Source organism: Mercenaria mercenaria, chromosome 6, assembly GCF_021730395.1.
Source record: "Mercenaria mercenaria strain notata chromosome 6, MADL_Memer_1, whole genome shotgun sequence".
In the NCBI taxonomy this organism is placed as follows: domain Eukaryota; kingdom Metazoa; phylum Mollusca; class Bivalvia; order Venerida; family Veneridae; genus Mercenaria; species Mercenaria mercenaria.
Genome location: NC_069366.1, coordinates 34,038,645 through 34,063,528, shown reverse-complemented (window position 1 = coordinate 34,063,528; position 24,884 = coordinate 34,038,645). Strand labels below are relative to the sequence as shown.

Here is a 24,884-nt window from a genome sequence, read left to right as displayed (position 1 = left end):
GCCCTCGATTTTGTGTAACTCGATGGAAAAATTTTCAGCACACCAGTCTATTTAACATCTTATATTTACTGTAAAATCAGGTAATTTCACAAGACTAAAGTTTGCTACATTTACAATTGAAACTGGTTCATGTTCTAGGATTTTTGAAAAAAATATTCACGTCTTGTGAAACACAAATGGCTTTTTATAAAAATTAACTTTACTTGTTTTTGTTGGATTTAACGCAGCACAGACATTAGTATAGGTCATTTGGCGATTTTCCAGGTTTCATGGTGGAGGAAGACCCCAGTTGCCATGCATTATTTCATCACAAGCCAGCACCTGGGTTGAACCATTGACCTTCGGTAAGCCAGCTGGATGGCTTCCTCACACGAATTAAATGCCCCCGAGTGAGGCTCAAATCAACATCAGTGAGGGGCAAGTGATTCTAAGTCAGCGACCTTAACCACCCGGCCTCGAGGCCCCTTATAAAAATATTATTTTTGAAAATATGTTTTTCCTGGAATTATGGACAGTGCATGAATATAGTGAAAAATAATCATTAAAAAATTTCTGGTTTCGTAGTACCTTTACTTACCTTTTGTTGCCAACAAAACCTTACGTATGATACCAAGTGAGAGTGGTTTATTTTTTCCCCCCTAAAACATAACCTTTTCATTTGCCAGCTGAAGGCTGAAGAGGACTGGGTCAATGTAATAACTTTACAAACTTTTAATTTATCATTTTATTTTGTAACTAAGCAGAAATCAATCAAACTTCTGAAAGGAATTCTTCATATATAAATGTAACATAATGTCAAATTCTTCTTTAAATTTCACATATATATATCAAAAGTACACGCATAACGTGATCGAATTCCAAAGAACAAGATAATAGCACTTATGTGGCAGCAAGAGTATGGCTTTATAAAACAATAACAATTAAGATGTAATCATAATACCTTTTTGAGTAAATAAAAATGATTTTTGTTTTCATTTTATAAAATACTGAAACAAAACCAACAAATATGTAAGACACCTATGAAAAGTAAACTAATGAACTGTTTTAACAATAACAAAATTTACACCTTGAAAATCAAGCTACAAGTTGTTTAGTCATACATACACTAGTCTCACAAACACTGCGCGAAAGACCTTTTGTCTTACTGTGACATTGTTTAATTTTTGTGGTTCTGGTCGAAATTACTGTAAAAGCAGAAATTTTCGCAAGGGTTAAAATTTCGCTATATTCGCAAGGCACTACATATCGCGAAATTATTCCTCATGTAAATAATCACCATTAGTATTATTCAAATTCAAGTAGGATACCATTTTCACAACTTCACAAATATTAAATCTCGCGAACATACTCAAAATTTCAAATTCGTGAAATTTTGACCCAGCGGTAATATGTGCTTTTACAGTAATCCTCAGTATGCAAAATAAATTGGAATTATACTTGTTCTTTGAGATTAAATTTGATGAATTGGTGCAACCATCTAACATTAGTCCCCACGAATATTTATTATTTCACAGTATATGGAAGACGGAAAATACTAATTCTATTCCTAAATGAGACCGATTGCTGTTCTGTAAACAGGTGAGAGATCGTCATTAATTAAGGCAATTGGTGTACTCTTTTAAAGCATTACCTCCTTGTCCAGAAACTGGTCCTGTTTGGATACTGGTTCTCAGCCAGTACTTGTAAAACCTCAATCTGAAGGTTTAGATGTATGAATTATACAAATAGTGAGCAACTTGAATAACAGGGTAGTGAAGAAAGACGTGAACTCCATCTGTGTTGATTACATTGGTTATTATAAACTTCACTGTAATAATTACATAAAATGCAGGGTTTTAGACTATTCAATATTTATCTGAAGTATCGTCTATTCCTGTAAGACAAAATTTGAGTTGGCTTCTACTGTTTTTGCAGCAAATTTACGTTAAAAGATGCCAAACGTTTTATGTTTTCAATTCCAAACTAGAGGATGCTTTTACAGAAAAGGACATGTCTCCCCTAAAGCATAGTAGTAATAGACAGAAGTCAATCAGGGACAGAAGTGAAAATCAAAGAGACACTGATGGTTGGCTTAGTGACTGAAATGCAATAGGGATCATCTCAGCATGTCAAATCGTCCAATGAAGTTTCAATGTTCTGGGTCAAGTGGTTCTCAAGTTATAAATTGAAAACAGTTTTCCGTGTTCTGGCCCCTGTGATCTTGACCTTTGATCGAGTGACCCTAAAATCAATAGAGGTCATCTACTCTGTATGTCCAATCATCCTATGCAGTTTCAACATTCTGGGTCAAGTGGTTCTCAAGTTATTGATCAGAAACGGTCTTGTGTGTTCTGGCCCCTGTGACCTTGACCTTTGGACCCCAAAAATTATACAGGTCATCTTTCACCCTATAAAGTTTGAAGGTTCTGGGTCAAATTGTTGTCAAGTTTTGATCAGAAACAATTTACCATGTTATGGCTCTTATGACCTTATCCTATGATTGAGTGAGGCCCTTGTAATTGTACATCACTACTTGGAGCTGGTTATGTTTTAGATGCAGTTAAAGCTGGGGATTATGTAGTGAAAGTTTCAGGTACGAAAAAATGATGAAAGAAAACCATAGAATTTTGTCCAGTTCCTGACCAGTACAGCTTAATTTTGAGAAAACAGAAATAGCCTGAAATTGACGAACTAGACACTTACCCAAAGGCATCCTACACATACAAACACTGTTATTTTTTTGTTTCTTACTTTAATTTCAGGAATGCAGTAAATTACGGATGTGTACGCTGTGAAATCATTTAATTTTGTGGGTATAAAATTTCGTGATGTTTCCCAAAACTGCCACTTCGTTGGGATATGAATTCGCAGATTTCCATTTACATGTTTTTAAGACAAAAGAATGAGAATTTCGCTTGTATGTTGGGATTTAATTTCTGGATTCATACAACCACGAAATCCCCTTAATAACAAAAGCTGTCCGTAAGACAGCACGCTCGACTTTTCTCAGTGCTTGACTCTGAATTAGAGCTTTGTCAGTAAAAGGGGCTTAACTCAATCAGATATATATTTTTACTTTATCAAAAACTTTAACCAAAAAATTCTAAGTTAAAAAGGGGCATAACTCTGTCAAAATTCAAACCAGAGTTATGGGGATTGTTTCTCCTGGTGCAGACTTTGATAGCTAATAATTAATTTAAGTTTCAAGTCAATAGTTTTGATAGTAACAGAGATATTTGACTTTATCAAAAACTTTAACCAACGGCGACGCCGAGAAGTCGAGCTAAAAAAGATCTCACAGTTACTACAAAACTTCTCTGACAGCTTGCTATGCACTTGTTTTAAAAAATTAAGCTACTTCTATCAAGATTTTCTTCTGATAGATCGTATCTCCGAAAATGATCTCCAACACTAATTCCACAATTGTATTTTTACCGCATATCTTATATGCCAACATTGGTCCAGCCAGATATTACACCTTTCCATATACTTTTCCCTCATGACAGAAATTCTTGACAGAAATTCTTTCATCACAGCCTCTGCTATTTCTTCATCAACGGAACCAATCGACTCTGCATATTCATCATCCGAATTTTCAGTTTCAGGTCCAAATGCATCCATAATTTTTTCAAATTTATCTTGGTCAGTCTCGCTTTCATACTCTGGTCCAAGTTCATGAACAGGTGAACTTGATCCCTTCAATTCATCTTCAGACGAAGATTTTGGGGACATTTTCTTTTTAAGACCCCAACCTCTTGGTGTATTGCCACACAAACTATCTTCACTACTACTTGAGTCATCTGGATTACCTACATGCTTTAAAACTTGTTTTCTAATCCGAGTATCTCTCACTTCTTCATCTTCAGAACTTTCATCTTCGTCGTCCATCTCGTCTTCAACTTCCTTGTCCATATATGCGAGATCATCATCTGAGAATGCTAACATTGGATTATATGACATTGAAAAATTACGCTTTTTCGGTTTCTCACCTGAGCCATTTTGTTTCTCTTTGTCTTTTTCAGCACTATTGTCCTCAGTTGTTTTAGTGTCACCACTCCCATTGTCAAGCTCATTTGATGAATTCACTTTCCTTATTCGTTTGGAGTCAGATTCATTAGTTTCTTTACCAGTTTCCTCTGGCCTCTTTCTTTTCGTATTTTTCTGAAGTTTAGAAATATCTGGACTGTCTCTTCCTTGGTCATCCGAATCAGAGGCTGGAGGTATTGGGAACAAACTCTCCTCTACCCTCTCCCAGCGTTCTGAGCAAGACCACAGCCAGTCTGGGTTCACTTTTTTTACATGTTTATATTTCACTGCAGTTCGCACTTTGCTAGTCCCTGGTCTTGATGCCACAAGGTGGGTTGTATACTCTTTGGGATCCTTTTCATTGTATTTCGTCTTGAACTCTGTATGGACATTTGCACCCAAGGCTTTTGCTACAATGTAAGCTCTGCTCTTTTCAGCAGCCATATTTGTAGGTATTACTCCACTGAACAAAATATTGCAACCTTTGAGAGCTTTTTTCTTGATATATGGAATGAGATTCTTTAAACTTGGCTTTTCTGCTTTTTCTTGTCCTTTCTTTTCTTCAGATCCTTTACCTTTTATTTGATCATAAAAGTTATAGAAAGCAGAATGTACAATTTTTAAAATTTCCTCCAAATAAAATAAGTAATCATCATCATCATCCCATTCTATCATCTCTACTTCCTCATCTTTACTTCCAATTTCCATTTTGTCTGCTTCTTTGTTCCCATCACCATCTGTTTTACTCTCATCATTCCTTGAACATTTTTCAGCTTCTACATCTGATTCACTTTTCATTACAGAAGTTTCAATTTTATTTTCTTCCTCATTTTTATCAACTATTTTATTAATACTATTTTCCCCTTCACTAGATTTAAGTTCTTCCACGCCTGTCTCATTTCCATGTTCTATTTCCTCTTTACTTCTAGCATCTTCAGTCTCTTTATCCTTTTCCACTTTCTGGTTACTCAAATCATCTGTTTCCATCTCATTCTTACCCATATCACTTTTTTCATCCTTACCATTCTCTGCTGTTTCAGATTTTTCAGTTTCACTTGAAGTCTGCTGGTCTGCCTCACTCTTAGGACCTTCTTCCAATTTTTCAATTTTACTTCCTGTACTAGAATGTGTTCCTTCTGGTTTTTCATCAATATTTTCTGTACATGACTGTGCTACTTCTGGTTTTTCATCATTACTTCCTGTATTAGACTGTGCTGCTTTTTTGTCATTACTTCCTGTACTTGACTGTGCGACTTCTGGTTTTTCATCATTACTTCCTGTATTAGATTGTGCTGCTTTTTCGTCATTACTTCCTGTACTTGACTGTGCTACTTCTGGTTTTTCATCATTACTTCCTGTATTAGATTGTGCTGCTTTTTCGTCATTACTTCCTGTACTTGACTGTGCGACTTCTGGTTTTTCATCATTACTTCCTGTATTAGATTGTGCTGCTTTTTCGTTATTACTTCTTGTACTTGACTTTGCGACTTCTAGTTTTTCATCATTATTTCCTGTATTAGACTGTGCTGCTTTTTCGTCATTACTTCCTGTATTTGACTGTGCTACTTCTGGTTTTTCATCAGAACTTCCTGTATTAGATTGTGCTGTTTTTTCGTCATTACTTCCTGTACTAGACTGTGATACTTTTCTGACTCTGTGAACTAAAGTCTCGCTATCATGTTCAGTTTTTGTAAGCCCTGGAGGAGCATTGATATCTGCTGTACCTTGGAAAAGTCTGTATGGTTTAACATGTACAAGATTTGGTGAGAAATGCCAGACATCCTCTCTGTCATCAATGATACAAACCATAGCATCGCCACATGGAAATAATGCCCTGAAATATTCAAATATTATTGAAAATTCCTGTTTACAATTGCAAACAATAAAGCAATTAAAATCTTCGGCTGGCATCTAAAACCCTGTATATTCATTTTGGTGAAAGAATCATTTTCAGCCTTTAAGAGTTAAGAATTTATATATAAAGTTGCATGTTCTCTGAAAATATTGGCCATACTATCCAATCAGAAAATTGCTAATCTGTCACATGATAAGTTCCCATAAATTCAATGGACAAATTTTTTTTCGTTGTTCTAAAATGATGCATATAATTATATATATATTTTTTTTTTCGTTTCTGACAGGCATCGGTTCACCAAACAAGAGCAAAATGGTATTTAAGTTTATATCAATAATTCCATACTAAAAATACAACAATTTTCATCACAGTTGCAGAAATTCTGCCACACTTAAGTTTTGCAAAAGCCTCGTATAAAGATTTTCTTCGATTTTAATCCAAAACAGCCATACCGGTATATCACGTATAAAAAAAACTTATTTCTAACGTCATTCTGAAATATCATTTATGTGTGATAATGAAGTGATTTTGAAGAAACCAGAAAACAGAGGTGTGTCACAAATATTGTAATCAATAAGTCCAATGTTTCAACTTAACAAGTGTGCAAGAAATATTTTGGATCCTTTGTCTTGGCCCTGAAATGTTTTTGGCTCCCCAGAAAAGATACAAAAATGAGCATATCGGGTTTCTGATGCCAGCCAATGATATGTTGGTAAATTTAGTGTTGTTTCATAATTAAAGCAAAGATAGGCACACTGAATGTCATCACATGACACAAACAAAATCAAATTCAAGACAATATATCATTCATTTTTAAATCATTTAAAATATTTTATCTGAAAATTGGCATATATCAGTAAATTCCTCATGAAATAACATATACTGTAAAAGCAGAAATGTCAGTGAGGGTTTAATTTTCGCTATATTCGCGAGGCCCTACATCTTGTGAAAATTAATCCTCGCGTCAATATTCACTATTAGTATAATTCAAATATGACACCATTTTTACAATTTCGCGGATATTAAACGTCGCGAACATACTCAAAATTTCAAATTTGCGAAATTTTGACCCAACGAAAATATGTGCTTTTACAGTATCATATATCCCTTTATCAATGCTCCCTACCCCCAATATCTACAAATACCTTCTTTTCAGTTATTTTATGTCATAAGGGAATATCAACAATACTGTAGTGATATACCTGCTAAAATTTAGTCATTGCAAGTTGGTATTTTTTATTTACCATAATAAAGGAATAACAAGGGCTGTCCATAAGACAGCCAATACTGGACTATTCGAATTGTTGTCCCAAAAGCAGGAATATTACCCTAAATGTTAAAATATCTATACTGGTCAGCGACCAACAAATCCGGACGACCATCAAACCCAGACATCCCCGTAAATGCTTTATTTTGTCGCTAGCTTTGATCATTTGTTGCCGATCAATCAGACGCTTGCTTTTCAACAAGATTCCATAGCAACATCCTTTGAATGTAAGTATTTGACACAAAAATTACCTTTTATTTCGTTCCGCACAGAACATGTATGTTTACATCTTGGGGGAAGTGGAGTGTGATTCACTGCGCATGCGCAAAATTTTCGTTGAGGCCCGTCACAAAAACTAAAGGGCCCCATGTATAACACCTGGTAAGCACTCAAGCAGACAAATGTTCAATATATTACAAGAAATAAATGATAGAACATGTGATGAAGTCTTCCTCAGTTATAAATCATCATGATGCTAGTTATCTGTGGAAAAACAAATTACCCTCGGTAAGTAATTATGTCTGGAATTTTACCAGTCATAATGAATTTTTTATTACTAAAATAATAAACAAGAGCTGTGTCCATAGGATGACACATGCCCCCGATGGCACTTTGAATGAATAGTTATGGCCGATGTTAGAGTTTAGGACCTTTGACCTACCGACCTGGGTCTTGCGCGCGACACGTCGTCTTACTGTGGTACACATTCATGCCCAATAATTTTAAAATCCATGCATGAATGACAAAGATATGGACCGGACACGCCCATCAATGCACTATCATGAAATATGACCTTTAACGTCTAAGTGTGACCTTGACCTTGGAGTTACGGACCTGGGTCTTGCGCGCGGCACATCGTCTTACTGTGGTACACATTCATGCCAAGTTATTTGAAAATCCATCCATGGATGACAAAGATATGGACTGGACACGAATGTACTATCATGAAAAATGACCTTTAACGTCCAAGTTTCACCTTGACCTTTGAGCTACGGACCTGGGTCTTGCGTGCGACACATCGTCTTACTGTAGTACACATTCGTGCCAAGTTATTTGAAAATCCATCCATGGATGACAAAGACATGGACCAGACACGAAAATTGCGGACAGACTGACAGACAGACAGACGGTTCAAAAACTATATGCCTCCCTTCGGAGGCATAAAAAGGTAATATTTTAGTTATAATTAATATTATTAAAACAAATTGTCTTGTTTCAAATTCAAAACAAGAGCTCGTCGAACACGAAATGCCCCCCTTGATGCATTTAGTAATTGCACAAGGAACAGAAATTATATGCACACTGTAAATAAGTATATGTAAACCATGTGACCCACAGGGCGGAGCCATATTTGACCCTTGGGGAATAATTTGAACAATCTTAGTAGAGGATCACTAGATGATGTCATATACAAAATATCAAAGCCCTAGGCCCTGTGGTTTTGGACAAGAGGTTTTTCAAAGTTTTTTCCTATATAAGGCTATATAAACCATGTGACCCCAGGGGTGGGGCCATATTTGACCCCAGGGAAATAATCTGAACAATCTTGGTAGAGGACCACTAGATTTTGCTACATACCAAGTATCAATGCCCTAGGCCCTATGGTTTTGGACAAGAAGATCAGAAACCATTTAACTGTTCCTGGCCAATGTGACCTTGACCTTTGACCTAATGACCTCAAAATCAATAGGGGTCACCTGTTGGTCATGACCAACCTCCCTATCAACTTTCGTGATCCTAGGCCTAAGCGTTCTTGAGTTATCATCCAGAAACTGTTTTACTGTTCAGGGTCACTGTGACCTTGACCTTTAACATACTGACCTCAAAATCAATAGGGGTCATCTGCTGGTCATGGCCAACCTAACTATCAATTTTCCTGACACTAGGCCCAAGCGTTCTTGAGTTATTGCCTGGAAACCATTTTACTGTTCCTGGTCACTGTGACCTTGACCTTTGACATACTGACCTCAAAATCAATAGGGGTCACCTGCTGGTCATGACCAACCTCCCTATCAACTTTCGTGATTGTAGGCCTAAGCGTTCTTGAGTTATCATCCGGAAACCGTTTTACTGTTCAGGGTCACTGTGACCTTGACCTATAACATACTGACCTCAAAATCAATAGGGGTCATCTGCTGGTCATGACCAACCTCCCTATCAACTTGCATGATCCTAGGCCTAAGTGTTCTTGAGTTATCATCCGGAAACCGTTTTACTATTCAGGGTCACTGTGACCTTGACCTTTGACATACAGACCTCAAAATCAATAGGGGTCATCTACTGGTCATGACCAACCTCCCTATCAACTTTCATGATCCTAGGCCCAAGCATTCTTGAGTTATCATCTGGAAACCGTTTTACTATTCAGGGTCACTGTGACCTTGACCTTTGACATACAGACCTCAAAATCAATAGGGGTCATCTACTGGTGATGACCAACCTCCCTTTCAACTTTCATGATCCTAGACCCAAGCGTTCTTGAGTTATCATCCGGAAACGGATAGGTCTACATTCCGACTGACCGGCCGACAGACCGACCAACATCTGCAAAACAATATAACCCTCTTTTTTCAAAGGGGGGCATAACAAGCATTATACAGAACAACTGCCTGTCCAGATTCATGGTACTGTAAAGAGATAATTACAGAAATTTGGTACCCCCTTTCTGGGCCTCAAAAATATATGCAATCTATATTTAGAGGTAAACAAATATGCTCTTTAGGTTGGAGGATGACCTAACTTTATTCAGTTGGGTATAAAAATTACTGAAGATATCCTGAAACAAGAGTGCAAGAATGTCACAATATACGCCCGTCACAGCAAATTTCTTTACTCTAGCACCTGTATTTGCAAATGGAATTTTAACTTTGTGGTTGTTTAGTAATAACTAAGTGTTTTGTTTTTCTAAGTCCACAAAAAAACTCCTTACCAGGTAGAGATACCTTAAAATACACCTAAAATTGGAAAGTAACATCTCTGTTGTACCACAGAAAAGTGGTCTTGGTTTTTCCCAACGGTCAATTATAAAAAAGTTACAATATAAGTTATTTATAGTAACAACAAAGGGAAGTAATTCGAAAGAAGGGAACTGCGCATGACACTTCGTCTCATGATGGTGTATAATTGTGTCAAGTTACATCAAAATCCCTCCATGCATGAAGAAGAAATGCTTCGGACAAAGTCATTCTTGTATCTGACCTTTGGCCTCTAAGTGTGACCTTGACCTTAGACCTAGGGACCTGGTTCTTGCGCATGACACTACGTCTCGTGGTGGTGAACATTTGTGCCAAGTTATATCAAAATCCCTCTATGCATGAAGAAGACATGCTCCGGACAAGGTTTTCATTCTTGTATCCTTTGACCTCTAAGTGTGACCTTGACCTTAGACCTAGAGACCTGGTTCTTGCCCATGACACACCGCCTCATGGTGGTGAACATTTGTGCCAAGTTATATCAAAATCCCTCTATGCATGAAGAAGAAATGCTCCGGACAAAGTTTTCATTCTTGTATCCCTTGACATCTAAGTGTGACCTTGACCTTAGACCTAGGGACCTGGTTCTTGCGCATGACACTCCTTCTCATGATGATGAACAATTGTGCCAACTTTCATCAAAGTCCCTCTATGCATGAAGAAGATATGCTCCGGACAAAGTCATTCTTGAATTTGACCTTTGACCTCTAAGTGTGACCTTGACCTTAGACCTAGGGACCTGGTTCTTGCGCATGACACTCCGTCTCATGATGGTGAACAACTGTGCCAAGTTTCATCAAAATCCCTTCATGCATGTAGAAGATATGCTCCGGACAAGGTCTGTGGACGCCGCCCGCCCGCCAACCCGCCCGCCCGCCATGGGCGTTCCCATAATACGTCCCGTTTTTTAAACGGGCGTATAAAAAGGTTTAAAAAGTGTACGGTTGTTGGTCTCCGACCAGTAGAGTTTCAATCCAGTATCTGCATTAGTTTTGGAGATAGTAACTTACATGCAAAACTTTAACTAGAAGTTTTTAAGTTCAAAAGGGGACATAATTTTGCAAAATACAAGTCAGAGTAATGGGACTTGATACTATTTTATAAACCAGAAGAAATTTGTGAAGTTTCAATTCAATATTTGCATTAGTATATGAGATAGATACTTGTATGCAAAACTTTAACCAGGATTTTCTAAGTCCAATAGGGGGCATAATTTGGCCAAAATACATGTCACAGTTATGGGACTCGACCAAGTGAGGTTGGTAATTGACCTAGAAAAAGAAAAAATAAGTTTCAAAGCTATATGCCTTAAAATAATAGCTATATGTACTTGCATTCAAAACTTTAACCAGGGTTATATGTCTTTAACCGGGATTTTCTAAGTCCAAAAGGGGGCATAATTTGGCCAAAATGCATGTCAGAGTTATGGGACTTGATGCTATCACCTAGTTTTATAACTCCAAAGACACAATCATGTGAAGTTTCAATTCAATATCTGCATTAGTTTTGGAGATAGTAACTTGCATGCAAAACTTTAACCAGGATTTTCCAAATCCAAATGGGGGCATAATTTGCCCAAAATACATGTCAGAGTTATGGGACTTGACCAAGTGAGGTTGATAATTGACCTAGAAAAAGAAAAAATAAGTTTCAAAGCTATATGCCTTTAAATGATAGCTATACATACTTGCATGCAAAACTTTAAGCAAGGTGTGACGCCGACGCCAGGGTGAGTAGAATAGCTCAGACTATTCTTCGAACAGTCGAGCTAAAAATCTTTTTGAGGGCGTAATAATAAATAGAATTTGTGAAATGTAATGTCTGTGACCTTGACTTGTGAGCTACCAACCCCAAAAATAAGTAGACCTAAGTCACTGATACATCTGAAGGCTGTAGCAATTATACCTTCTTACTAACTCTGGGAACAAATAAATTACCAGAAGTTAAGCCAAGTCTCCATAACCTTTAAGCCGTTGACCCAAAGATCAAATGGGATCTTGCTCCAGAGGTACATAGTCACTGTATTAAGTTTGAAAGCTGTAACTATTAGTCTTCATGTATTCAGAAACCATTTTCAGTCTTCCAGTTACTGTGACCTTGACATTTGACCTATTAAGCCTATAAACAATAGAGATCCTCCTCCAATGGTGCTTTATCATCTTGTAAGGTCTTGAAAACTGTTTTTAAGTTTGGAAACAGAAAATGTTGACAAATGGACTTCATCATAACATAAGATGTCCATTTTTTCCAGTGGGCACACAAAAACATCAAAGAATTTCAATCAGTTTTTCAGACACTTACTTTAGATTAGCGGTCTTGGCCTGAGCATTAAAACATTCATCTCTTGACAAAATTCTGTGAGAGAAATATTTTCCTTCTGGGTCGAGGATCTTGGCTATTGTGTGTGCATATATTCGTGAACCAAACGTGCAAATGTGAAGCTCATACAGTTGTGAAATATTCTTGAGAAATGTCTCGGTATGTGGGCGAAGTCTTGTATGATACCACAGCAGCTGGTTTCCGTGCCACAGCTGGTAATGATGTACATCCTGAAATAGGTACCAGTACATAAAGTGTCACAAAACTAAAATAGTTGAAGGAAGGGAATAAATAGAAACAAGACAGCTATGAATCCACTGTCTATGGTACTTTATTGTAGAAATAATAGGCAAGCAATTATCACTTGGGCTAATGATTTTTGTACAGTTTCAAACAACATAAAGGAAATGTTTCAGATATAGTCTCAACTACCAACTATGACTGTACCATTGCCTATACCATAGATCAAACAATTACATTGATTTGTAGTTATTTGGTCTGCTCTGACAAACTGCTTTCCAAGTTACAACAAGATATAAATTTACTACAGGGCTCGACTTTAAGTCTGTGAAGTACTTGCCAATAGAGCAACTTCAACTATATTTTTACTTGCCTGAACTCATTTTTTTGTTGCCCACATGTAACAGTGATTTGATGAGATATTGCAATGCAGTTTAGAAACAAAAACTGTAGTACATGAAGTGTTTCTTGGAATCTTTCATATATTTCCCTTGCTCTACAACCAACTAAGTATGATTTTTTGCCTGGCCACACTCCACTTTTACCTGCCCTGGGCAATAGGGCAGTCCTTAAGGTCGAGCCCTGTACTACTACAAACTGATTTTGCATAAATGTTTAATGTTGCTTTCCACTTTTGTGAGACATTAATGGATTCTAGGAAACATACATGAATCTCTTGTCAAATATCTTAATTTGGTCAATTAAGTGAAGTAAGCAAGGAAAACCTGATCTTTTTCTCTAGCTTATATTCTTCACTACATGGATCGAAAGTCCTAATGATCTAACTGTACTTGCCTTTAGATTTGGAGGAATGTTGTCGTTTGTGGTATGTATAAGTGTTTGGTCGAGGTCTACCAACAACACCAGTTTCCTGGTCTTCAACAATCTCTCCTCATCTGCCTTGCCTAATTCTTTTGCCAACTGAAACAGGCAAAACAGAATTACATATAAGCCTAGCATATTCAAAAAAGTTAAATATTAATCAAGAAAATGTTTGTTTGTTTAAAAGTCACATTACCATAAACCAGTTTATAAGATGTCTAGCCCATACACATAATATAATACAAATATAAACCAGAGCTATCTGGTGCTTCAGACCACTATTGCAGAATTAATTCTTCATCCCAGAGCCTTTAATCACTGTGGGGAACCCACGTGACTGGAAGGTAAGGTACGGAGCCAGATTTGTAAACAATATCGGCTCGCTTCAGGTAACATTTTTGGTCTTAACTTTGATACTCGATGAAATTTCATGAAATAAAGACGAACGCCTTCCTCTTTAAAAGACAAACTCTTGTTGCTGGTAAGAAGCCAGATAAATGTGATACTTTTTGCAAAAAGTGCAACGGCGTATTTTGCTGGTGACAAAATGTTGTGCTATGGCACGGAGCATTTCACTTAAAAATGGTCTAAACTATTTACAAATTATCTTCAGGCTACAATTCTCTACTTTCTAAGCAGTCCCTCCCAATGTTAGACTGAAGAGTGATTTTTGTCTGGATAACATCAATGCTTTTCACATTGACTTGCTGAAAACAAAAGTGCTATGGTCCGGAGCACTTCTGGAAGATGCTCTGGTGCGGAGCAATTTTTCAACACTTCAACTTCTTTGAAGATCTGTCTAGTTTTTACCTACTACACGTCATTATTAGTTTTCAAAGTCATGCGACTTGACAAAATATGAGAAGTATTATGTCTGTTGTTTTTATTTTCAGGTTTATTTTATGATGAGGAGCTGAAGGTCGTCAAAATATCAATTCCTATGACGCCGCCAACAGATGACTCAAAACTTAATAAACTAAACTTGTTGCCAATCATATACACGATGAAATTTTAAAACTTTTTGAACATACAGCCAAGACACCTGTAACAGAAAGTTTAACAGTCACACTTTAAACATGTTCTTCAGATTTATGACAGATGTCATTAAAATGTGCTCAAAAATGTATCGAAACTCAACAAAAGAAAGCACGAATTGCCGTCTGTAAGTCTTGTTAATTGGACACAATGTGAATCTGCTCAAAGGAAAAAGAATTATGTCACATTCTAGTCCATTCCTGTTTCTCGAAATCCTGTCGAAACCGAAGGGACTTTCTTTTCAGTGTTTCTTCTGAGAAGGAAACAACAGCTTTAATGATATCTTGAACTATGGCTTCCGTATATCGCTTGATGTTAGCTATAAAAATGAAACGGTCAACAGTATTTATAATATATTACAAAAAAAAAACAACAAAAAAACTCCCAGTCAGTTGAAGGAAATGACAGATTGATCTGGACAATACAGCATTTCTGCCTTCTTCAGACATTATGTGGTGGAATGGTTTACAGGACAAAAGGAACAAAAGTGACATGCATTTTGCTAAGTAAAATAAACTTTTCTGCAAGTTAAGCTTTCGACAGTTAATTAAGTGGGCGCTTCAATCATTTATCGATATTTCAAGAACGATAGTCAGCTATTTGAAGGTCAGGTGTCTTTTACATTACTCGAAACAGGGAGAGAAAAACCTACTGCTTTTCAAGCATTTAAACTGAGATATGGTTTCCAGTTTTCCGGAATTACTTTTCCACAGATTTTGATTACAAATAAACAGGAATCTTATTGGATGTAAAACTAGACAAAACAACAAAATGCATTGATCCTATATATAATTATATCATTTAGACAAGAGCACCGCCTTGCGGGTGCTGACGCTCATCTGATTTTTTTTGTATAATATAAATATTGTCCTACCCATGATTTTCTAAGTCTAAAAAGGGCCATCATTCTTGCAAAAAGCAGGATAGGGTTATGTTTCTTAATGTACAGCGTCCGCTTATGATGGTGAAAAACTGTGGCAAGTTTTAAAGCAATAGCTTTGATAGTTTATGAAACAAGAGCTGTCCGTAAGACAGCCAAGCTCGACTATTCGAAATATTGTCACAGAAGCAGGAAATTATTACCCAAAATGTTAAATATCAAAAGAGTTTAAGTTCGAAAGGGGACATAATTTGACCAAAATACATATCAAAGTTATGGGACTTGATGCTATCAACTAGTTTTATAACCCCGAAGAAACATGTTAGGTTTAAATTCAATATCTGCATTAGTTTTGGAGATAGTAACTTGCATGTAAACTTTAACCAGAATTTTCTAAGTCCAAAAGGGGGCATAATTTGTTCAAAATACATGTTAAGAGTTATGGAACTTGACCTAGTGAGGCTGGTAATTGACCTAGAAAAGGAATAAATAAGATTCAAAGCTATATGCCTTTTGGTAATAGCTGTATGTACTTGCACGCAAAACTTTAACCAGAATTTTCTAAGTCCAAAAGGGGGCATAATTTGCCCAAAATACATGTCAGAGTTATGGGACTTGATTCTATCAACTAGTTTTATAACCCGAAGACACATGTAAAGTTTCAATTCAATATCTGCATTAGTTTTGGAGATAGTAACTTGCATGTAAAACTTTAACCAGGATTTTCTAAGTCCAAAAGGGGGCATAATTTGCTCAAAATACATGTCAGAGTTATGGGACTTGACCCAGTGAGGTAGGTAATTGATCTAGAAAAAGAAAAAATAAGTTTCAAATCTATATGCCTTTTAGTAATAGCTGTATGTACTTGCACGCAAAACTTTAACCAGAATTTTCTAAGTCCAAAAGGGGGCATAATTTGGCCAAAATGAAGGTCAGAGTTATGGGACTTGGTGCTATCAAATAGTTTTATAACCCCAAAGACACATGTGAAGTTTCAATTCAATATCTGCATTAGTTTTGGAGATAGTAACTTGCATGTAAAACTTTAACCAAAATTTTCTAAGTCCAAAAGGGGGCATAATTTGCTCAAAATACATGTTAGAGTTATGGAACTTGACCCAGTGAGGTTGGTAATTGTCCTAGAAAAAGAATAAATAAGTTTCAAAGCTATATGCCTTTAAATGATAGCTGTATGTACTTGCATGCAAAAACTTAACCAAGGTGTGACGCCGACGCCGACGCCGACGCCAGGGTGAGTAGAATAGCTAGACTATTCTTCGAATAGTCGAGCTAAAAAGCTGACTTAAACATAATACTCAACCAAGAAAACTGATTTTCTAAGTCCTAAAGGGGCAAAAATTATTGCAAAAAGCAGGATGGAGTTATGTTTCTTGATGTACATGGTCAGCTTATGATGGTGAACAAGTGTTGCAAGTTTCAGAGCAATAGCTTTGATAGTTTAAGAGAAAAAGTTGACCTAAACATAAAACTTAACCAAGAAATCTGATTTTTCTAAGTACGAAAGGGGCCATTAATCTTGCAAAAAGCAGGACAGAGTTATGTTTCTTGCTGTACAGGGTCAGCTTATGTTGGTGAACAAGTGTTCCAAGTTTAAAAGCAATAGCTTTGATAGTTTAGGAGAAAAGCTGACCTAAACATAAAACTTAACCAGGCAATGCCGATGCCGACACCGATCAAGTGATGACAATAACTCATTTTTTTCCAAAAAAATCAGATGAACTAAAAAAATGATGATGATGGTTTACTGTCAATAATCTGAAGTCCTCAGCTCTATATATATATTGTGCAGATAACAATCTCTTACTTACTGATTCTCTTGTTTGGTTATTTAGTCGTTCTGTAATGTATGATGTAAGCCATTTATACAGTAAAAAAGAAAAAAAGTTGTCCGGATGTAAAGAAGTTTGATAAAAATGTGTATTTTTGTACATTTTTAGTATATCACACGAGGAATCTTCTCAGAAATGAAAAAAATATTTCATGCAAATTTTGAATTTTAAAAGCAAGTAAATTTGATTTAATTTGTTATGAAATTTAATTCATATTTAGCTTAAACGAATGTTCTTGATTATGTCTGAATACCAATTTCTAATAGGTGAATACCAATTTCTAATAGGTCAATTCATTTATCTTGTCTTTACCTTAAACACGCACATGTTGACATAACCTACTGAAATTGACAGTGTAAATATTGAAGTAGACACGTATAATTAGTTTCAAAATCTGTCTGGGGAAAAATCTAGGAAATGTCTTTAAATCCTGACTGGTGCTGAAATGCTCATGTCATATGGATTATCTTAAAATCGAGTGTTTTCGATTTGGAAACATAACTGTAGGCTAGTCAAAGCCATATCCAAACGGACAATTAACACACTCTTTTGACCGATTTCTACTGCATTCTGCGTTAAGTTTATCTAACAAACGGAGAAAAGGTCAACTTGTAACGACTGCTTTGCCTGACTGTTTAGAAATGCTTTAGACGGACCTAAAACTCTATATCCTAAAATCCATTTCTAGAATTGAAAATACTCGATTTTACGACCATTTATTTGGCACCAAACATTTATAGACAAATGGTGTAATGGCTACACTATTAGAGTGGAACTTTTATTATACAAGCCACAAAACGATTAATGGTACTATTAATGGAGCTAGATCTAACTGTTCTTTTATCACTGCAACTCGAGTTAGTAAATATTTTCCCTGGTCTCCATGCTTCATTAGATGTATAGGAAGGTTATATTTCTGCTAGATTTAGAGCCATATACATCAAATGTATTCACCATTTCTGAAATATGTATATAGATTCTTCTTAATACAGGTATACATATAACTCTATACAAAGTATAAACTTGCCAACCTGTCAATTTTTTCTCTTTGTAGGTGAAAAAAGGCAAGTATGGATGTGTTCAAACTCCTGGCTAATTTCTTGCTGGTAAGAAGCCAGATTAATTTGGTACTTTTTGCAAAAAGTGCAGCGGCGCATTTCGTTGGTTACAAAATGTTGTGCTAAATCATTTGGTGTGTTTAGATTTCAGGAAAGCAGAATTTCTTCTAAAAAGGTGGTGTTGAAATACTGCTCTGCACCAGAGCATCTTCAAGAAGTGCTCCGGACCATAGCACTTTTGTTTTTGACAAGTCACAGCGAGAATCACCGATATTATCCTGAAAAATTTCTATTTCGAGTTTATAATCTTGAGGGCTACTTAGAAACTAATGAATTGTAGCCTGAAGATGATTTACAAATCATTTAGACCATTTTAAAGTGAAATGCTCCATGTCATAGCACAACATTTTGTGACCAGCGAAATACACTGTTGCATCTTTTGCAAAAAGTATCAAATTAATCTGACTTCTTACCAGCATCGAGGGTTTGTCCTTTAAAGACAAAAGCGTTCATCTTTATTTCATGAAATTCCATTGAGTATAATAATCAACAAAGTTACGACCAAAAATAATACCTGAAGTGAGCCGATTTGTTTACAAATCAGGCTCCGTACCTTACCTTCTGGTCACGTGGGTTCCCCACAGTGTTTAATGAAACCCCTGTAACATTCTGCAAATAAAAAAGCAATTGAAATTGAACCAATTAGCACAGGGGTTCCACTAGACCCAAAAACCCAGGAGTCCCAGGACCCTTGGGCCCAAATTTTGAAGGGTCCTTTTCCAAAATACAGGAGTCCTGTCCCAACACGTCAATATAATTTACTATATTTTTTATTCAGTAATACGTAGATCTTTACCTAAGAAAACAATAAACCCAAGATCATGTTACAGCATAATAAAAATGTCAGTCTCAGGTCATATAATAGGGTTATTATAACAGTAGCTTGATCTGGAATGCAGTATTCGGCTCGAGTGGATTTTGCCAGATCGGATCTCACGAGGCGCGCAAGCGCCGAGTGTGATCCGACCTTGCAAAATCCACTCGAGCCGATTCCGAATACAAAGTCCCAGATCTAGCTACTGTTATAATGACCCTTTTATTATATACCTTTACCATTTTGATTCTTGTTTGGTTTTTGAACGAAATCTTCAATGTTTATCGATATTAAATGGAACTTAGTGAAGTTTTTATGTGCGTTATTTATAGAAATGTGTCGGGTCATGCATATTAATGAAAATAGTCCGGCAGCATACAATACGGAAGGTACAATACGGAATTTAAAAGGTACAATACGGAATTTTTGTCTGTTCGTTCATATTTAATTGTGAAATACAAACCGATTTTTTACAGAATTTATATAGGTATATAATAAAATCTCATATTGTAAACTAATATTTATCAAAATTCATGTTATTTTAATTAGGTTTTTCTTCAATATTTCATTTCATTTTTAATAACAGAACAGTGCTATAACACTCTAGAAAAATGTATCCGAAATATACTATCCGAATACTGTTACACTTTCAGAATGTCATCGGAAAGTAGTTTTTGCTCAGTTTATTTGGCAAACTAAGCTAAATCAGCGATAGTTCCTCAAATAATGATGCTACTTATCATAAAAAACTGCATTGAAAGTCAGGTTTTTTTTAGGAATTTTGGAAATATGCATCTTGATCTTGATCTTGATTTCGAAGCCTTCCGGCCGCAATAACTCATCGTTGTCGTCTCGATCTCCGGTAAATATGTCTTACAATGTAAATGTCTCTCAGGTAGTGTTTTGAAATTAAACTTTTACATTTAAGCATTTATATGGAGTCCGGTTGTGTTATCGGCCAGAACTGCTTTAACAAACCTTTTTGACCTATCAATATATTGGGTAAGTTCGTCTAATATAACGGATCTTATGTCTTTCCATGGGTCGTCTTCTCCTGAGCTAAGTAACAATTTGAGATCCAGATTACATATACCAGTTCTGAGATGCAAATTTGTTTTCATTATCTCTATGTGATTCTCAATAATTGGGCATTTTAGAAGGTAATGTTCTACTGATTCTGGGTCACCACATTCACAATGAGGGTTACTGTCCAGTCCAACCTTGTGTCTATGCTCTTTTAAATTGCAGCGGCCATTCTGTAATTGTATAAGAATTCTTTGATTTGTACTTTTGCTGTAATCCATTTGCTTCAGTTTTACTTTTGGTTTCAAGTCATACAATGGCTTTCCCTTTCCTGATGTATCCCATCTTCTTTGCCACAACATTGCAATTGTTTCCTTGGCTGCCTTCTTTACATCCCCTTGAGTGATGGGTTCTTGTGACATCGGGTGTAATTAGACCCGTGAACGGACATTCTAAACTTATTTTTGCTTTCGAAATTCATCAAAATTTGTGAAGTTTCTTGTTGAAATTACGATACGATCACTAAACAATGGTCTAATTTAAAGTTGGCATGAAAAAATCTTGCAGGGCACTTTTCACATGCTCGGTAATCAGCTGCTTACGATAATTTAATAATTGGCGCCTTTTCTGACAGTACACAGGATTCGCTTTATCAATTAATTTCAACACTTCATTGATTTCTTGTTACCTGTGTGCACTCGCCGTGACGTAACTTGCTAATAAAAAATCAGCGAGGCATGTCTACAGGAGAACAATATGACACATTTATGCAGTAGGCGTGGCGTGTAATCTATAAATAACCTGTGTACTGTCAACAATCGGACGTATATAGAGGCTATGTTTTATACGTATTTTTAAAGTTTTAATGTTTTTAAAAGTTTTGATATTAATAAAATAAAGCTTAAGAGTATAGATGTAGTTCATGGTCAGTGGCAGTTTTTCTCAGGCGCTTCAGGAGTGTTAGTAAGGTAGTCGCGGCTCTTACCCTGGATGACAAAATTTAATAAATTTAAATACTTTTATAACCTATTTATTATTTCGGAAATTATGACACAGTTTAGGGGGGTATAACATTTAAAAACAATATAACAACAATAAATACTCCAGCCAAGACCCAGACATGTTCAAAAATAACACCCGGGCCTTGAATTAAGGTCCCTTTTTAACTATATCATATGAATCTAATTCTTTGGAATCGATCCAGGCGCCGACCTGTATCTGGCAACGGGTCTCAAAATTCAAATCTCGCTGGGCCTACGATTGATTAGTTAGACTGGAAACAGTCATAACTACGCAGCGCAGCGTAAACAAATAAGAATGAATAAAACAAAACAAAACTACAGGAGAACGGGCGGTATTTAGCAGAGATCAAAGGCAGGAGAGCATGACCGCGAGTGTTTATTTTGAATACACGTGTCTATCGTGGAATAGTTTTACTGAAGGAAATTAATGATAAGAGAAAGGATTATCAAAGGAAAATGCCCCCGGGTCCCGAAGGACGCACAGGCAAGTATTCTGCCGGGTCCTTTGAGCGTCTTTTGAAAATCTCCCGGGTCCGGACCCGGGGTCCCGGGTCAAATGGAACCCCTGTAGCAACTGTTCAGCAGTTTACTGATTCCAACAGTTGTAGATTTTTAACCCATGTTCCATCACTAGCTCTGAAACACTGTGTGCCATGGCAAAAACTGACTTACCTGTTCACAAACATTCAGTTACGAGAGACTGTGTACCTTGGGAAAAGCTTACCTACCTGTTCACTAAATATTAGTTCTAGGATACTAGATATGTGTTATGGTCCCTTATGCAAAGCCTGCACGTTTAAAGTCACTCTCTGACAACTGCATCAGGGAGTCAACTCTTTGGCTGTGGTAAGAGCATTGGACTAGCACCCGAGCGACCCAGGTTCGAATCCCACCACAGGCAGTTGGAATTTTTCGTCATAAAATTCTATGCTCTTTGATTTGTTAAGGCAGAAAGCCCGCGGGATTGTTTGTGACCGAGACCGAAGGTCGAGGTCACAAACATATCCCAAGGGCTTCTGCACACGTTAATACACAAAACAAACGTGTATTGTCGCTATTCTTGCATAAAAAACATTGCACGACGACTTCATGTATTGTTTTCATATATGTGATGACTTGACGATTCCGGTACATTTTTTATTTACCATTCCTGTTGTTCTTGGAAATGGTAAACATGTTATATCTGTATCCAGGGCCCAGAAATAAACAACACTATCAAAAGCACATCCTGAAGGCTTTTAAGCGATTTTTTTTATCTCTCGTTTTTACAAACATAAAATTACCAATAATAATTCATATCATTTCACAATGTGGTGGACTCGATCACAATTTCAAGAATAATAACTTTGCATTCGAGTTATATCGAGTACGGACACAGTTGGAGTACGGATGAGTATGAACGTAGTGTCAAACTTCCAAGCTGTTTATATAAATTCTTCGAGAAATTTGATAAAAAACATACCGACTGATACTTACCAAAATCATAAATATGATTCCTAAAAACAAAAAATCGCACAGGTAAACACGCGATTCTTTAACATTCATTGTTGTTTACAAAATCTGAATTGACGCCGAGTTCTAAAAGGGGTGTAAACAAGGGAAGAAACGAGTACGAACATTGTTGGGGGCAGCGCATTTGGCGTTAGTTACTGATACAGTAAAACATTCTATGGTTTAGACTGCATCTTTAATGCTTCAAGAAGAGGTTTTTTATGAAAGAAACAAGACGCAGATACCAGATGTCAATCTGCACAGAAATACATATACGTCCCTTGGAAAGCATTTCAAAAATAAAAATCGGGTATTAACAGCATGTGAATTGCCTTGTTTGCACACGATTTTTCTCCCGTTAATACAAGGGCGGATCCAGTGAAAAAAGTAGTTTTTATGCAAGAATGGCAAGAGTTAACTTCCTATTCACCAACAGTCATTTTTGGGACACTATGTACCATGAAAACCGTTGACTAACCTACGCACTAATAACAAGTTTTGAGATACTGTGTACAATGGCAAGAGTTCACTTACCTCTTCACTAACAATCAGTTCTGGGATACTGTGCACCATGGCAACAGAGGCACTCACTTCCTCTTTTCTGTTTCCTGCTGTTGAATTCTCACTGAAATATTCCAAGTACAAGTAACTTACTGGTTGTGGTAACTAAATATACCAGTAATGTTTAAAAAGAATTAGACAAAAACTTTTAAAACTGAATTGTATATTATCTGACTGTCAAGGTCAAAACAGTGTTTTAAGGATTTCTCAATAACTGTTGAGAAAATTCAAAAGACTACAAACTTTTCAATGCCCATTTTTGTTGACTGAAAATTCTGTTTGAGAAATGAAATTTTACAGGCATCTAGTTATAAGTTAATATCAAAAATTCTACAGTTAGAATAAAGAATATATGAATGTTCTGCTTCCACAGCTGCAAAGATTTTACTGAAGGAATTATAACTTTTAGCATTTAACATGCCATTTTGTCAGTAGAAGTAACTTCTTTTTGTTTATGATATTTGAGAAGAGATTTTCCTGAAACACATACATTCTAAGGTCAGCTCCACAGTCTGCACACATGTCTTTCATCACTGTAGGGTGGCTACATCCCTGCACTGTAAATACCACACACCTAAAAAATATATTGTACATTTACATAAAAACATACACGATACCATGTACCTTATAGTAATGTATTTAGACAAGAAGAGATCGGAAAACAGTTTTGTTAAAATACAATAAATATTTTTCATAAATATGTTACACTAAAAAAGAAAATGGTTTAAAAGCACATTGTTAAATATTTTAATGTCAACATTTATTTTTATAAATTCATTTTCAGAGATGTCATCATTACAAGTACATTGTACATGTACCAGAAAACATTCCGGGTAAATCCCAACAGATTTCTTTGGGGATTTCCTAACAGAAATATGCAGAATAAGTTTGGAAGTGACGAACAGCAACAGTCAGCATGCTGTCGCTAAAACGTCCTATATCTATATTCCATACTCCATTTGACAACAAAGCCCTTAAAGGACAATTGGTTTTATGTTGTTAGGACTTTGCAGGGGTTTAACTAAATGGCAGATAGATAGATATGACTAGCAGCTTTATATGTTTTGATTCAGAATACCATTCAGACTTACAGAAATGTCAGAAATTGATGGAAACTTGCTTTTGAGATGACAGGATTTCAGAACATAGTTTGTCCCAGAGAGTATGCCAAGTGTCAGAGAGAGGGCATTTAGTGGAGTGAAAACATATTGAAATTGGCTATTGAGACTATACGCTTTTTACAGTGTTTACAAATTTAAGTGCACAATGAGAATTAGATCAAGCTAACCCTTTATCAACATCTTCTCCTTCCTTAGTCAATATTTCGGCCACAATACCACAGTCGTTTGACTTGAACTTTTGCGTGACATTGGTGCCTGAAGTGTACAGACAAACTATAGTTCCCTTTGAAACTTGTTGTCCTTTCTTCAACTTCATTTTCACGATTTTCATAGCATTTGGAGCAAATACTGAAATCGTGTTTGTGGGGGCTGCCATTTTGAGCTGAAATGGCGCTTAGCTATCCTAACGTATGACAGGTCTATCTATGTCTATGTTATACTGCTTAACAATCGTTATCGATTATCTACATCTCTACATCTACATGATAC

General features: G+C 36.3%; 1 protein-coding gene across 1 annotated transcript; it reads right to left on the bottom strand.

Annotated features, from left to right (window-relative positions):
• Positions 1-715: 715 nt before the first annotated feature.
• On the bottom strand, positions 716-24,807 carry LOC123549182 (RNA polymerase II subunit A C-terminal domain phosphatase-like). The gene is made up of 6 exons (XM_045337056.2): positions 24,563-24,807; positions 23,765-23,848; positions 23,248-23,338; positions 13,454-13,579; positions 12,401-12,648; positions 716-5,839 (listed from the first exon to the last, which is right to left on the bottom strand). The coding sequence occupies exons 1-6, from the start codon at positions 24,769-24,771 to the stop codon at positions 3,391-3,393; spliced, it is 3,207 nt and encodes a 1,068-aa protein (XP_045192991.2). The 5' UTR covers positions 24,772-24,807; the 3' UTR covers positions 716-3,390.
• Positions 24,808-24,884: the final 77 nt, after the last annotated feature.